The following is a 12529-nucleotide window of genomic DNA, read 5'->3' as shown; positions in this document are numbered from 1 at the left end:
GAGCCCCCGGAAGAAACCCACGCAGACACGGGAGAACATGCAAACTCCACACAGGATGACCCGGGACGACCCCCAAGGTTGGACTACCCCGGGGCTCGAACCCAGGACCTTCTTGCTGTGAGGCGACCGCGCTAACTACTGCGCCACCGTGCCGCCCATAATGGGAAATCACATCTTAAATATGTACATGTAGACAGAACGATATGAGAACCACTTGTAAACCACCACACCTTCTGGAAATGATCCTGGAATGAGCAGAGGAGCAAATCTGGTTTCTCAGTACTAAAACTGTCATCTACAACACATTCAACAGGAAATGCTGCAAAACACCATAAACTGGAGTGAGTCAGTAATCAGACAGTACTGCACAGGTATTACTTCAGGATTTCCTTAAAGGATTCTTACCAAAATGTTTTTTTTTCAGATTAGGAACAAAATCTGGATTTTTTATCTTTCTTTTAAGTTTGTGTTATTTTCACATGTGAGGACTCAATAGAAACAAACGTTTGAGACATGATGGGCCCCACTTCCTATGTTTGGACCCTCACCTCTGAGTGGAGCTGTTCCTCAGAGGGACTTATCAGCACCTGAGTGTCCAACACTCTGGTGCTGTGGCGCAGACACCTCTGGCCTGAAGAGGCAGAGAGAGAGAGAGAGAGAGAGAGAGAGAGAGAGAGAGAGAGAGAGAGAGAGAGAGAGAGAGAGAGAGAGAGAGAGAGAGAGAGAGAGAGAGAGAGAGAGAGAGAGAGAAGGTCACGGATAGAGAAAGTCCCAGTTGAAAGAGTTGAGAAGCAAAATGAAGATGTAGATGGATTAAAATGGGTCAGTGAGAGAGGGCTGGGGAAGAGGAGAGGGGAAACTTGAATAGAGAGAGGGGGGGGGCGGGGGAGATACTGGGCAGACAGTGAGAAAGCTGAATGGTATGAGGTCATTAATCGCATCTTTGACCAAAAGGGGGGAAGGGAGATGAACAGAACAGCTGAGTCAGAGAGGCTGTCTGAAGAGGAACTGCCGAGTTCACTCAATCTGCAGAGGAAATAACAGTCTGAGGGGAACTGGATTTATGTCACCAGAAAACCAAACTAGAAAACAGTCAGCTTACTAACAAACAGATCTCTTTGTGTGTGTTTGTGTATGCCCAGCTACATCTGTGTGAGTGTGTTTGTGTGTAAACCTGATGATCCGCTGGATGGATGGATGGGAGCCGATGGATGGGAAGCTGGATCTGGTGTATGCTGTACAATGCAATGAGGATTGCACTGACCTATACATAGGAGAAACCAAACAACCACTACACAAACAGATGGCCCAACACAGAAGGCCAAACTCCTCAGGACAAGACTCAGCAGTCTATCTACACCTAAAGGAGAAGACACACTCCTTCGAGGACAGCAGCATACACATTTTGGACAGGGAAGATAGATGGTTTGAAAGAGGGGTGAAGGAAGCCATCTATGCAAAACTGGAAAAACCATCCCTCAACAGAGGAGGAGGTCTGCGACACCACCTATCTCCCACTTACAATGCCGTCCTTTCATCTCTACCCAGGAGACTGAAGAAGCCTAGCCTCCAAGAACAACAGTCGGTCACTAACGGCTCCAACGACTCATGACCACTGAATGGAGCACTAACGAAGTCGAAACTAACACCCCCAACGACCGTCGCTGCTAAACATCGGAACACAAAAGAGCCATTGACATCAATAGCTCTGATAACGACTCAAAGAGGCTAAATATCTGAGTTTCATCACCAGCCAGTCAGACTAGCTTGGTCTAGTCAGAAAGGCACGAACTGATGAAGCCTCTTGGATGTGAGGCGAAACGTCTTCACGGATATATACCAAGTCCAGCTGCACTTGATTCAATTCCTTTGGATAACCATGACCTGGATGAATGAGAACATTCACAGACATGGATGTGGGTATGTGTCCTGGTCGCTGCACTAACGCCTCCTCTGGTCGGTCAGGGCGCCTGATCGGGGGGGGGGGGGCTGGGGGGAATAGCGTGATCCTCCCACGCGCTACGTCCCCCTGGTGAAACTCCTCACTGTCAGGTGAAAAGAAGCGGCTGGCGACTCCACATGTATCGGAGGAGGCATGTGGTAGTCTGCCCTCCCCGGATCGGCAGAGGGGGGGGAGCAGTGACCGGGACGGCTCGAAAGAGAGGAGTAATTGGCCGGATACATTTGGGGAGAAAAAAAAGGGGGGGGGCTTCATAAAAATATTTTCTAACACTGTTCAGCAGTAATATTGACAGTAGCATCGCCGCGTTGAGAAAAAAAAAGTAAGCAAAGGGATAACCATCCCACACAAAACACTGCCTGACATGCCAGAGGGCAGATGCAAGAATAGCATTTGCTTTGTAGCATGGCCTTATGACATCATGTCTTACATTCAACATACTGGTCTTTAATAATAATAATAATCCATTTTATTGATGGGTGCCTTCCAGAGCACTCAATGACACCTTACAAAACAGTTAAAAACAAGCAGCACTGTATCAGACAGCATAGAATCAAGCAAAACACATGTACACAATGATAAGTTATTACAACAGATAGGTATACTAAAATCACCGTCTGTGCACAACTCAATGTGGGTGTAACCATAGAGGTCGGGATCAGATGGTGTAGTGAGTTGGATGGCAGAAGAGGGTCTGAGAGTAGGCTACGAGAGGGTGTGTGGATATGAAGGAGTTCGGAAAGATGCGGAGGTGCTAGGTTATGAGGGGCCCTAAAGGTGGGAAGCAGACTTGAAGTCGATACGGTGTTTAACACGGAGCCAGTGGAGTTGCTGAAGAGCAGGAGTGACATGATCTACGGAAGGAGGCCTGCTAATGTTAACGGGCGGCTGAATTGTGGACCAACTGAAGTTTATGAAGACACTTGAGACTTTAACACCTAATCGACACATTTCTCTCTCAACATTTCCCCCTCTCTAAAAATGGCCTCAAACTGTTTGCATGCAATAGCTTATTTGTTTTGCCAAACGTGTAGCCTACGTCAAATGGAGAACTGGCATTACAGTGGAGCCCACATACAGACAGGCACACTAGCAACCATTATGCGCTTATCAGGCCAACCCATGCCTTCCTAATACGTGATCAGCAGTCCAGAGGTGCTGCAAATCCCTGACACAGAAGTTTGTTGGCTGCCTTTCCACCGTGTTCTCTGTATCTGGTTGTCCCTGCCTTGGGGGCACCACAAAAAGCTGCAATAATCTATGAAATGGGGGAGACACACCAGCACACTCGGTGTGCACCCACACAAATGCACAGAGACAAAGAAAGGGAGATAAGGGAGAGAGAGCCTGCATGGCTTGGTGGTTCTGTATTGTTTACTTGCCCAGACAACCCACCCACATTTAACAATAAACCGAACCCTCTCCACTTCCTTCCTTCCTTCCTTCCTTCCTCATGGACCAGAAACAAGCTGACTGGGCAGGTTACCATGGTGACTTGCCTTTCCATGTAAAATAAGGTCAAGCAGTTTGGGCATGGTCACTCGTCACCCGAACAAACACATTATTTTGCAGTCAACTTACCTGCACTCTTGAATGAAACTATGTGGTGAGTCAGAAATTCTTGAAGATACAGATTCAGGTTACAGGCTATCAGGTCCACGTCCCATGACCGTATACCTGGAAACACACAAGGCACGGTCACATGGTTCCTCACTGTCTTGCCATCTGTCTAGCTGTTTGTCTATCCACCTTTCTGTAGTCTTGTATTCTCTCTCTCTCTCTCTCTCTCTCTCTCTCTCTCTCTCTCTCTCTCTCTCTCTCACACACACACACACACACACACACACACACACACACACACACACACACACACACACAGTGCATGCACATGTTCCAGACAGAAGCACACATGCAGACACAGAAATGCATTCACTTACAGACACACGCATTCTGAGAAAACTAGGCAAAGAGCTACACCCACACAGTCAGACCACTTTTGTACCCAAACACATGGTCGTAATCTGTAGTCTGCTACCTGTTAAATTCAGTGTTACATCAGTTGGGACAGTACATAAACACATAGGTTGGCAATATATCGTTTACAACTGCTGACTATAATAATTACAAATATTTGTCCCATAACATTTCTCAAAAAGACCGAAATCAAATAACTGCATCAAACGCTCCATCATGTAGTGCCCTGATGAACGGGTGATGCTGATGATGGAGCGTCTACAGTTGACGCATCCCTGATAATCCGGGCCGGATAATGTTGCAAAGAAAAAAAACCGCTGACATGAAGTCAGTTAAGCATCCTCCATTTTAATTCACACGACGAAAATCGGGGGACGATTCACTGCTCTCAGATCTGTATTTAAACATGGGCGAGAAAAAAAATCCTCTGGTTAACCGAACGACGGTTCGTCTGTGATAACCTCACCTCGTTCGATCTCTCTGCTGATGTGTCCCGCCTGCCAGATGTGGCTGACCCGTCCGATGACGATCAGCACAGAATGTTTGCGGTCGCACAAGTGGAGGTTTGTGACCGCGGCACGTCTCGCCCCCTCCTGCACCTCCCTCTCCAGCACCCGGCAGGACGCCATATTGGAAATGCTGTTTCTCTGATGATGTCATTGAAATTGCTTCGCGGCGCCTTGCTGTGTGGCAAGCCGTTTTAACACAAAATAAGTGGTGATGATGTGAATTATAGATATCTTCAGTTTAATTCTGACTAGTGGTAATTCAAATTTGTGACATCTATTATGTAATTCTGACTAGTAATAATTGTGATTCATATCGTTGTTGACTAGTGGCAATGACGTTCTCACTGGTGAGAAAATGACATTATCACTAGTCGTAAATCTAATTCAAGATGTCTAAAATTCAAGTCTAACTAGTCACATTGTTGACACTTTTACCGTTGACTTCTATGGAACTTCCAGTTTAAGACATCTGCAATTCATTTTTCCTAGTCATAATTCCATCTGAAGATATCAATGGAATTCTGACTAGTTAGAATGTTAATTTAAGATATGTACAATTCATGTATAACCTGTAAAAATACTACAACAAGAGGTCATAATTAATTATCTTATTAGTAACAATAATTCTATACATACACATTTTAAGAAAGATCAATGAATTGACACATCTGGAAATTACAAAAAGAACAAATCAATTATTTCTTTTTTTTAAAGCCCTCAACATAACTTTCAGTCATTGGTTGACAAAATGATACCCATTTAAGGCTTCTTAAATATGAAATAATTTTCTTCAACAATCGGGATGAAATCAATAAAGATAAAATTGCGAGTTATGGGGGATTTTTTTTTTAATAGATCATTGTCTGTAGATGGGGGCACGGTGGCGCAGTGGTTAGTGCAGTGGCCTCACAGCAAGAAGGTCCTGGATTTTTTAGGGAGTTGTGCCTTAGCCGATGGAGACCGTAAGGCGGTGACAGGAGAATGTAACGCCATTCACCAGACATCCCGGGCCTTCGCCATCAACGGTGGCCGCATCCAGTGTGCTACCGGCATCTCTGGCTGGGTCTGTCTTCACTGGACGAGCGCAAGCGTCACCATCTTCTCAACACACCCTTCTCTCACCTGACTCCCTCTTTGGTCCGAACTTCCAGGCTTTCGTCGACCGGAAGGTGTAAGAGCAGCTGGGCTCCCATCTTCACCCCCAGCAGCAGCAGCTACCAAGGCCCCATGGTCGCCACTTCTCCAAGGACAGGCTCCGCGACTCGGTCTCTACAAGCACGAGCCATCTTTGGCCTGCTCAAGCTTCCCCGCCCAGCCGCTGAACGGGCACTGGTCCCATGTGTTCTGCTTCCTAAGGAAGAATGGTTATGGTACTGTTTTCAGTAAAGGGCGTCGCCCCACCTTTACCTCCTCCATAAGAGAGCTGTGTCCTGCACTACACATTCTGATACACAGGTAGTTTCAGATGTTAGTGCCAAAAGCTTTTAGAGGTGCCCCATCTGGGCCGGAGGGGATGTCTGCCTTCCCTCCCCGGGTGAGGCAAATACGGGGCAAGCAGTGCACGATGCCTTGCTCTTCCCCGGCCTCTTTTCCCCATTCGCGAGAAGCTAATGCAGTTAAATTCGACCATTTGGCACCATTAGCTATATCAGTGACGCTAATGTGGCTAACCGCACCTTGATTGTCTCAGATGCTAGCACTGTTAACCGTGAGAGGTTTCACACCTGGGCTGGGGGGGGGGGGGGTGCCGCCCGTTTCCCCCCAGCACAACCAGCACAACCAGACTCCATCTTGATATCGGCAGATCACGATCTCTGCTGCTTAAAGGCCTGCCACGTTCCGGGACCTCTCAATATGGGGTCAGACACGATGTCCAGAGGTGGCCCACTCCAAGAGGAATGAAGCATCTCCCCAGACATAGCTGAACAGCATGGCCGGATTAACCCACTAGGGGGCCCCGGGGCATGCACGCCCATTGCCCCCCCCGCCCCCCGCCGCGCCCTGTCAGCTAGGCTACGCAGAGTTGGAACAAACGTCCCTTGTAGGATATGATTTGGGATCCCTCTGTGGCGGAGGGCTAAGACCAAGAAAAGGGCCAACAACGCCACCTGGGGAATTGCACGCCAGGATATACTATTTCTCTTTAAAACCAGAATTAAGGATTTGGAGCTTAGCCAGGTGAACAGATTCGCTACTGAAAAGGGACAGAGACGTGGTTCAAAAATATAAATACTTTAATTAATCAAAAACAAGAAAGGACCGGAACTGGAGCTGCTAAGGAAATCAAGAAAAAAACGATTAAAACCAACATGAAGTAATTGAATCTTTATTACAATTAATTTGTAAAAATGATCTTTTCATACAATTGAGAAATTAAAAAAAGCCCCTTTGAAATACCAAAAAAATGCCCAGCCTACACAAATAACTGTAACCAAACTAGAAAGCTAGGCTGAAGCCAACTGTGGAAGACAGACTAACTGAGGAGTGCCCAGGGGTGCTACCAATACTCACCTTCCGTGCAGCACAGCAAACCCACAGCAAACCTCACAGCAGACTGGTGAACTCTCCACACGTGTCCCGGTGCTCCTACTCACGCACACACACACACACGTGAAGGGACCTCACCACAAGTGCCTAGCCTCCCACAAGATGACACTCAAGCTGCTGAGGGAAATAACTAACACAATAAATCAAATAGGTCAACAACAAAAAAAACAAACTAAAGAAGGGCCAACCCAGTTAGTAATCAAATAAACTAAAGCAAACAAAAGAAACTAAGGCAAAACAGCAGCAGATGAACCACCTCTAGCAGGGGACCTTGACACCAGGAAATACCCCTGATAACCAGCACGACAGTGGCAGCAAACACTAGGGGTTCCACCCTAGAAGTTCAGGAACTGCAGCACCAACTACCAGACACAGCAGAGGCCGAGGAAGAGAGAAGGCACACAAAAAAAGGGACGGCACAGGTGGCTTAGATAACCTGGCCCTGATGAGGAGATCGTCTGAGGGAGGAGTCAGACCTGGAGCTGCATTCACAACCACTCAACCTACCAGTGAAGCATTCCCCACCACACCTACTATACGCGAATACAATACCCCTGACCTTTTGGGGCCCCTCGTGGTCCAGGGCCCCGGGGCACTCGTTCGGCATGCGCGGTCCGTAATCCTGCCTTGCTGAACAGATCTGGCGACAGTAAGAGTGACCAGTGGCCGACCTGTTTGCGAGCAAGGAGAACACCAAGTGCCCCCAATAGTTTTCTCTGAGCGCTAACCAAGTCGACTAGTTAGCGCAGTTGCCCATGGTGCGGGCGACCCGGGTTCGCGTCCGGGCTGCGGTGGTTCCCGGGTGGATTGGGGATTTTTTTTAGGGGGGGGGACGCTATTTTAATGACATCATCAATGCTGCGCGCTGACACATGCTTCATTCACAAACCACACACAAATCACCCCAGTTCATAGCAAAGGATCCGCGAATTTATTCTACACCACATGCATACACTCAGGTATGCGCAATTTTATAATTACAGGCCGCAGTAGCTCCAAGTCAGAGGGGGAGTCAAATCATTGCCACTACTTATTATTATATTCAACATCACTGGTTTACTTCGTCCTTTCGACTGGGCTACACAGTATAGGCCTAATCAAGTTTGAAGTTGAGATTGTAATCCATAAAACACATCTAGCACACCTTTGATGTTTTTATTTCGACCACAGGACGTCCTGCTCAAAAAAAGTCAAAGAAATCGCCACACTGGGTCAGGAGGAGAATCCTTGAGAGATTCGGTTGAAGGTCTCGTTCTCGGGCCTTCAGCCGAGCGATAGCATCTCAGCCGAGTTGTCACATAACCTGTCGGATCCCACTGATTTAGAGGTGGTCCGTGTAGTTTGATGAACATCAAGGCGGATACCCGTTCAGTCAGTGACTTTGTGCGGATCGGGGTGACAATTAGATTTATCTGTCTGAATCCCCTTTCGCACTCCGCGGTGCTACATGGGATGAGGCCTGAGCTCATCGGGTGTAGCATCCCCTTTGCTCACGATAACGTTTCTGTATCCATTCATTGCACTAAAAGTTGGCAGCCTGAATCTTTTACAGAGTTCACTTATTTCCACCTCTCCTCTCCAGCTCGTTTGGTGTTTGAGCATTGTGTTGAATATTCATGAGGCCGCTTAATGATATCTGAAAACAGACTTTTCACTAGTGAAAAGTACATTTCAACTACAATACAGTGGTAAATACATTCTATATATGTACTGATGGATTAATGAGATCAATAATTATGCGTCAACTAGTAAATAGCGAAAATGTACCGAACATTTGAATAATGTAGTAAATTCGGGGGAGCGACCACAGGAACTTCCGTGGCCGGGACGCGAACACGCATCGCCCGCACCGCGGGAGACATAGCTAACCGCTCGACTGGTTAACGTTGTCGCTTGCGGAACGGGAGACACGCGTTCGGGTCCCGGCTGTGGCGACGGTCTTCCGGGCTGCCCCCCGAATTCGCTACATTGGTGTCAGAAGTGGGATGGTGAGACCGTGAGGTCATCGGAAGCGCGTGCGCCCAGAGGCGTGAGGGAGCTGATATGCTTAAGCGCGGGGACGCGCTTCCCGAAGGAGAGGGGTAGTGTAACGTGCATGGATAAGTAGACACGTTGGCCGCTGACTAACGGGTTGAACCTAATAAACGTTGTCGCTTGCGGTGCAGGAGATACGGGTTCGCGTCCCGGCTGTGGCGACGGATCAGCGACAACGTTAACCAGTCGATTGAAGGGTCCGACCCGTTAGTTGAGGACCAACGTGTCTACTTATCCATGCACGTTACACTATATTGAAAGAATATCGATTTTTATCACCGATGGTTGACAGTTTATTACGATCATTTCTGTGTTTCTCGGCTGCAAATGAGCAAAACGTAAATCAGATGATTGCTGTTAATGAAAAAAAAAACACGTAACAGATATCTGATTATTTCGCCAACATGTGTAATAATAAATGTATTGGTATGGCCGAAGACCCACACGCGCGCGCGGGCACGCATACAGTGGGGAAAAAAGGAAATGTATCGCACTAGTTTACAAAAACCACATCCTTTATTCAACAAACATAAACTTGTACACATTTTTTTTAAATTCCATCTTTAACTTGAATCTCTCCTTTAATGCGAGACCTCGTTGGTGACAACGCACCGCAATGGCACGACTTTATTATTTTTTTTATCTGAAAATGACAATGGAAGCCTCGCTTTACTCGACATGGCGTGTTTTAATGTCACATCAAACTCTTAAATGGGGGTCTTCTCATCCGAACTGCGGAGGTCTTTCACAAACATTTGAGCACGTAGAAGTTACAGGACGTCCCGCGCGGGCATCCACACAGCGTGCCGATGCGGGCACCTTTACGCACGGCGCACTGCTCCCCCGCGTCACACTGCAATAAAACACACAAAATCGGGATAGTAAGGATGATGATAACGATAACACACAACTAGTAATAATACACGACATCACACTTATTACACCTGACAACGTTCATCATTCGTGCGTCATAATTCCGGACACAAAAAGGACAAGATCCAACTTGTGGTCACTTGCTAAAATCCCATTTCTAATCTTATTTTGCATGATTTGACTCTTTAAAACGGGGGGTGGGGGGCTGAGAGACCAGCGTGGACCAGACTACAGAGAGTCTGCCCTATTCCCTTTGCAGGTCTACTTGCAGGAGCAAATTGCGAATAGTTCGAAAGCATGTCTACATTTGAGACAGACTTCGTAATTTCTCTGTTATTTGTGTCTTCTCACCGAAGGAAGCCAGCCCAGCTTTTTCTCCGAGGGCATCTCCTTGTTCCTCAGCTTCTCGAGAACTTCTTGCAAAGCGTCAATCTGCACAGATAAAAAAAAAACACACAGAAAGAGTCTGGTGCACAGTAAACCCAGAAGGCGCTCATTCTTATCATTTTATGGTCATGATCAGTTTCATTGCCTGTTGCAGTCGGACTAATCAACATCCCCCCCACCCCCACTGACAGCCCCCCCACACACACACACATACACGTAAATATTACGATCTGTTTATAAAATTCTACTTGTACTTTACTTTGTGCTGTTTATATTTTTAAGATCTGTTTTATGGACGTGTGTGTGTGTGTGTATAGATCAGATGCTTATTTTTAGTATTATTCAAGACAGTATTTTTTTTCTAGCAGTCTTACTTGTACCAACAACGCCAAGATAAATTCCTAGTGCATATAATGCACATGGCAATAAAATACTTTCTGGGTTTTTTTTTCTGATGGTATCAAGTCAACACATGTATGCTTAAAATACCTGCTATCCTTGAAAAGACATAACACGACTGATACTTTATCTCGTGCCATCGATCATCCTCCCCATTGGTCACTTTCTGGATAATGGATATCTCGTTAAGAGATGAAACCCTTCCATTATCGCGCCAACTTCAAGCAACTTTCATTCATTCGTCAATTCATTCTGTGCGTCTATCCTCTCATCCTCACCAGATCCTTCTCCTCTTGGGTCTTCATGGGGAAATCCAGCGAGCGCGTCTCGAAGGACGCGTCCTCTCCGCGAGCCACCCACAAATACGCGCAGCATACGGCGGCGAGAAGGAGCGTGCGGACGCTGGCCATGGTGCCGCTGAGCCGGGACCCGGGTCGCTCTTCGGCGGGCGGATGGAGACGGAGGAGCGGCGGCGGAGCAAGACTGCCGGAGTTTGCGGCGGTGTGGTGCTGAGGGCGGACGAACCGCTCACTTTATAAGACGCGGTGGTGAATGACATCAGCACACTCCGCTGAAAAATTCATGGCAACTTTGACACCGCTCGACACCTTTTGCCAGGACGCTCGCAGGAATAAAACGTGTTGACACGTCTTGATGGAAACAAAAAAAAAAGAAGATTAGCCGGAGGTGGATTTGGGTGTGATAAGTAATTCATGACTGTTGACTCTGTCCGATCCTTCATTTGTACTATCAGCCGAGTTTGAAGCTCCTTGATCCTTTCAAACAAGACGCAGGTCGATACTCTGGAAATGTTTCGCACGTTCATACTTGCAGCGCAATGGGTACTCCTGTGTATGATGGTGTAATCTTTCATCTGGACCTTGCCACATTTAATCCTTCAACTATCAAGTCGTGGACACGTTTTTTGTTTTTGTTTTTTATGCAAGTTTTTCTTCTGTTTTATCCAAAACACAGGTTCAAACTCTTCTTTGCGTGTTCTTTTGAAAAGGAACATTTGAAAACTGGCCCACAAACAGAGAGTCAGTCCCAAAGCTTTACCTCTCTAATGTGGCCATTAACCTATTTGTCCATCTCTGTCACCCCCATTCAATAAAGTTAAAAGTCAGATCTCGGGTTAATCCTTATTGACATCAATCTGTAATCGTGATCCAATTTCCTCCTGTGTGGATAACCTCAATCATCCAGTGCTCAAGTGTTTGTGTGTGTGTGTGTGTGTGTGTGTGTGTGTGTGTGTGTGTGTGTGTGTGTGTGTGTGTGTGTGTGTGTGTGTGTGTGTGTATGCGTGTGCGCGTATGCCTACGTCTATAACCTAGCTTGTATTTACACAGTGACCAGATCAATCAAAAACTCATGCAGACCCACTCGGGAGGCCATTCCTTCATTGACCTTCATTGACACAATGGCCTCCCCTCTACCATGAGAGGAACATATAAAAACAAACAAAGCCATTATGAAACATGTAAAGGAAAGATAAAACAATGACAGTGACTTAGTGAATTAGATTTGGTGCAGTGCGTAAATGCATGCGTCAATATATCTGTTTTGAATGCATGTGCACGTATATGTGTGCATGTATGCGTACTTGTACTGTGTGTCTGTGGTACAGTGTGACCATAGTGCTCCCATCATAACATTTAACATAAATGACCACTCACTTACTTACAGTCACATATATAGTATATAACCACACACGCACTGACACATCTATGGGCCTATGTGAAGAAACATGAAGATGTAGGCGATAAGTACTGGAGAAAATAGATGAATAGTTTTTGATTGAGAGGTTGCGAAGGGGAGACAGGGGAACGAGCCAAGAATGTGCCCA

The 12529-nt window shown here is 46.6% G+C and overlaps 1 protein-coding gene and 1 long non-coding RNA gene across 2 annotated transcripts; both read right to left on the bottom strand.

The window, feature by feature from the left end:
• Positions 1-548: 548 nt before the first annotated feature.
• On the bottom strand, positions 549-4482 carry LOC130126128 (uncharacterized). Its single transcript, XR_008811706.1, has 3 exons — positions 4401-4482; positions 3542-3637; positions 549-631 (listed from the first exon to the last, which is right to left on the bottom strand). It is a non-coding gene; the product is annotated as an uncharacterized LOC130126128 (long non-coding RNA).
• Positions 4483-9544: 5062 nt separating this feature from the next.
• On the bottom strand, positions 9545-11191 carry LOC130126767 (cocaine- and amphetamine-regulated transcript protein-like). Its single transcript, XM_056296393.1, has 3 exons — positions 10962-11191; positions 10249-10329; positions 9545-9877 (listed from the first exon to the last, which is right to left on the bottom strand). The coding sequence occupies exons 1-3, from the start codon at positions 11091-11093 to the stop codon at positions 9770-9772; spliced, it is 321 nt and encodes a 106-aa protein (XP_056152368.1). The 5' UTR covers positions 11094-11191; the 3' UTR covers positions 9545-9769.
• Between the last annotated feature and the right edge of the window lie 1338 nt (positions 11192-12529).

The sequence above is a fragment of the Lampris incognitus genome, chromosome 16 (assembly GCF_029633865.1).
Source record: "Lampris incognitus isolate fLamInc1 chromosome 16, fLamInc1.hap2, whole genome shotgun sequence".
Lineage (NCBI taxonomy): Eukaryota > Metazoa > Chordata > Actinopteri > Lampriformes > Lampridae > Lampris > Lampris incognitus.
Note: the sequence above shows the minus strand (reverse complement) of the source record. Positions and strands in the feature narration are given on the sequence as shown.

What these genes read in the sequence shown, in the direction of transcription:
- LOC130126767 (XM_056296393.1), bottom strand. Translation starts at nt 11,093, where the DNA reads ATGGCCAGCGTCCGCACGCTCCTTCTCGCCGCCGTATGCTGCGCGTAT. An exon ending in CCCAAGAGGAGAAGGATCTG is followed by an intron (nt 10,330 to 10,961) that starts GTGAGGATGAGA and finishes TTATCTGTGCAG; the next exon opens with ATTGACGCTTTGCAAGAAGT. An exon ending in AGCTGGGCTGGCTTCCTTCG is followed by an intron (nt 9,878 to 10,248) that starts GTGAGAAGACAC and finishes GTTTTATTGCAG; the next exon opens with TGTGACGCGGGGGAGCAGTG.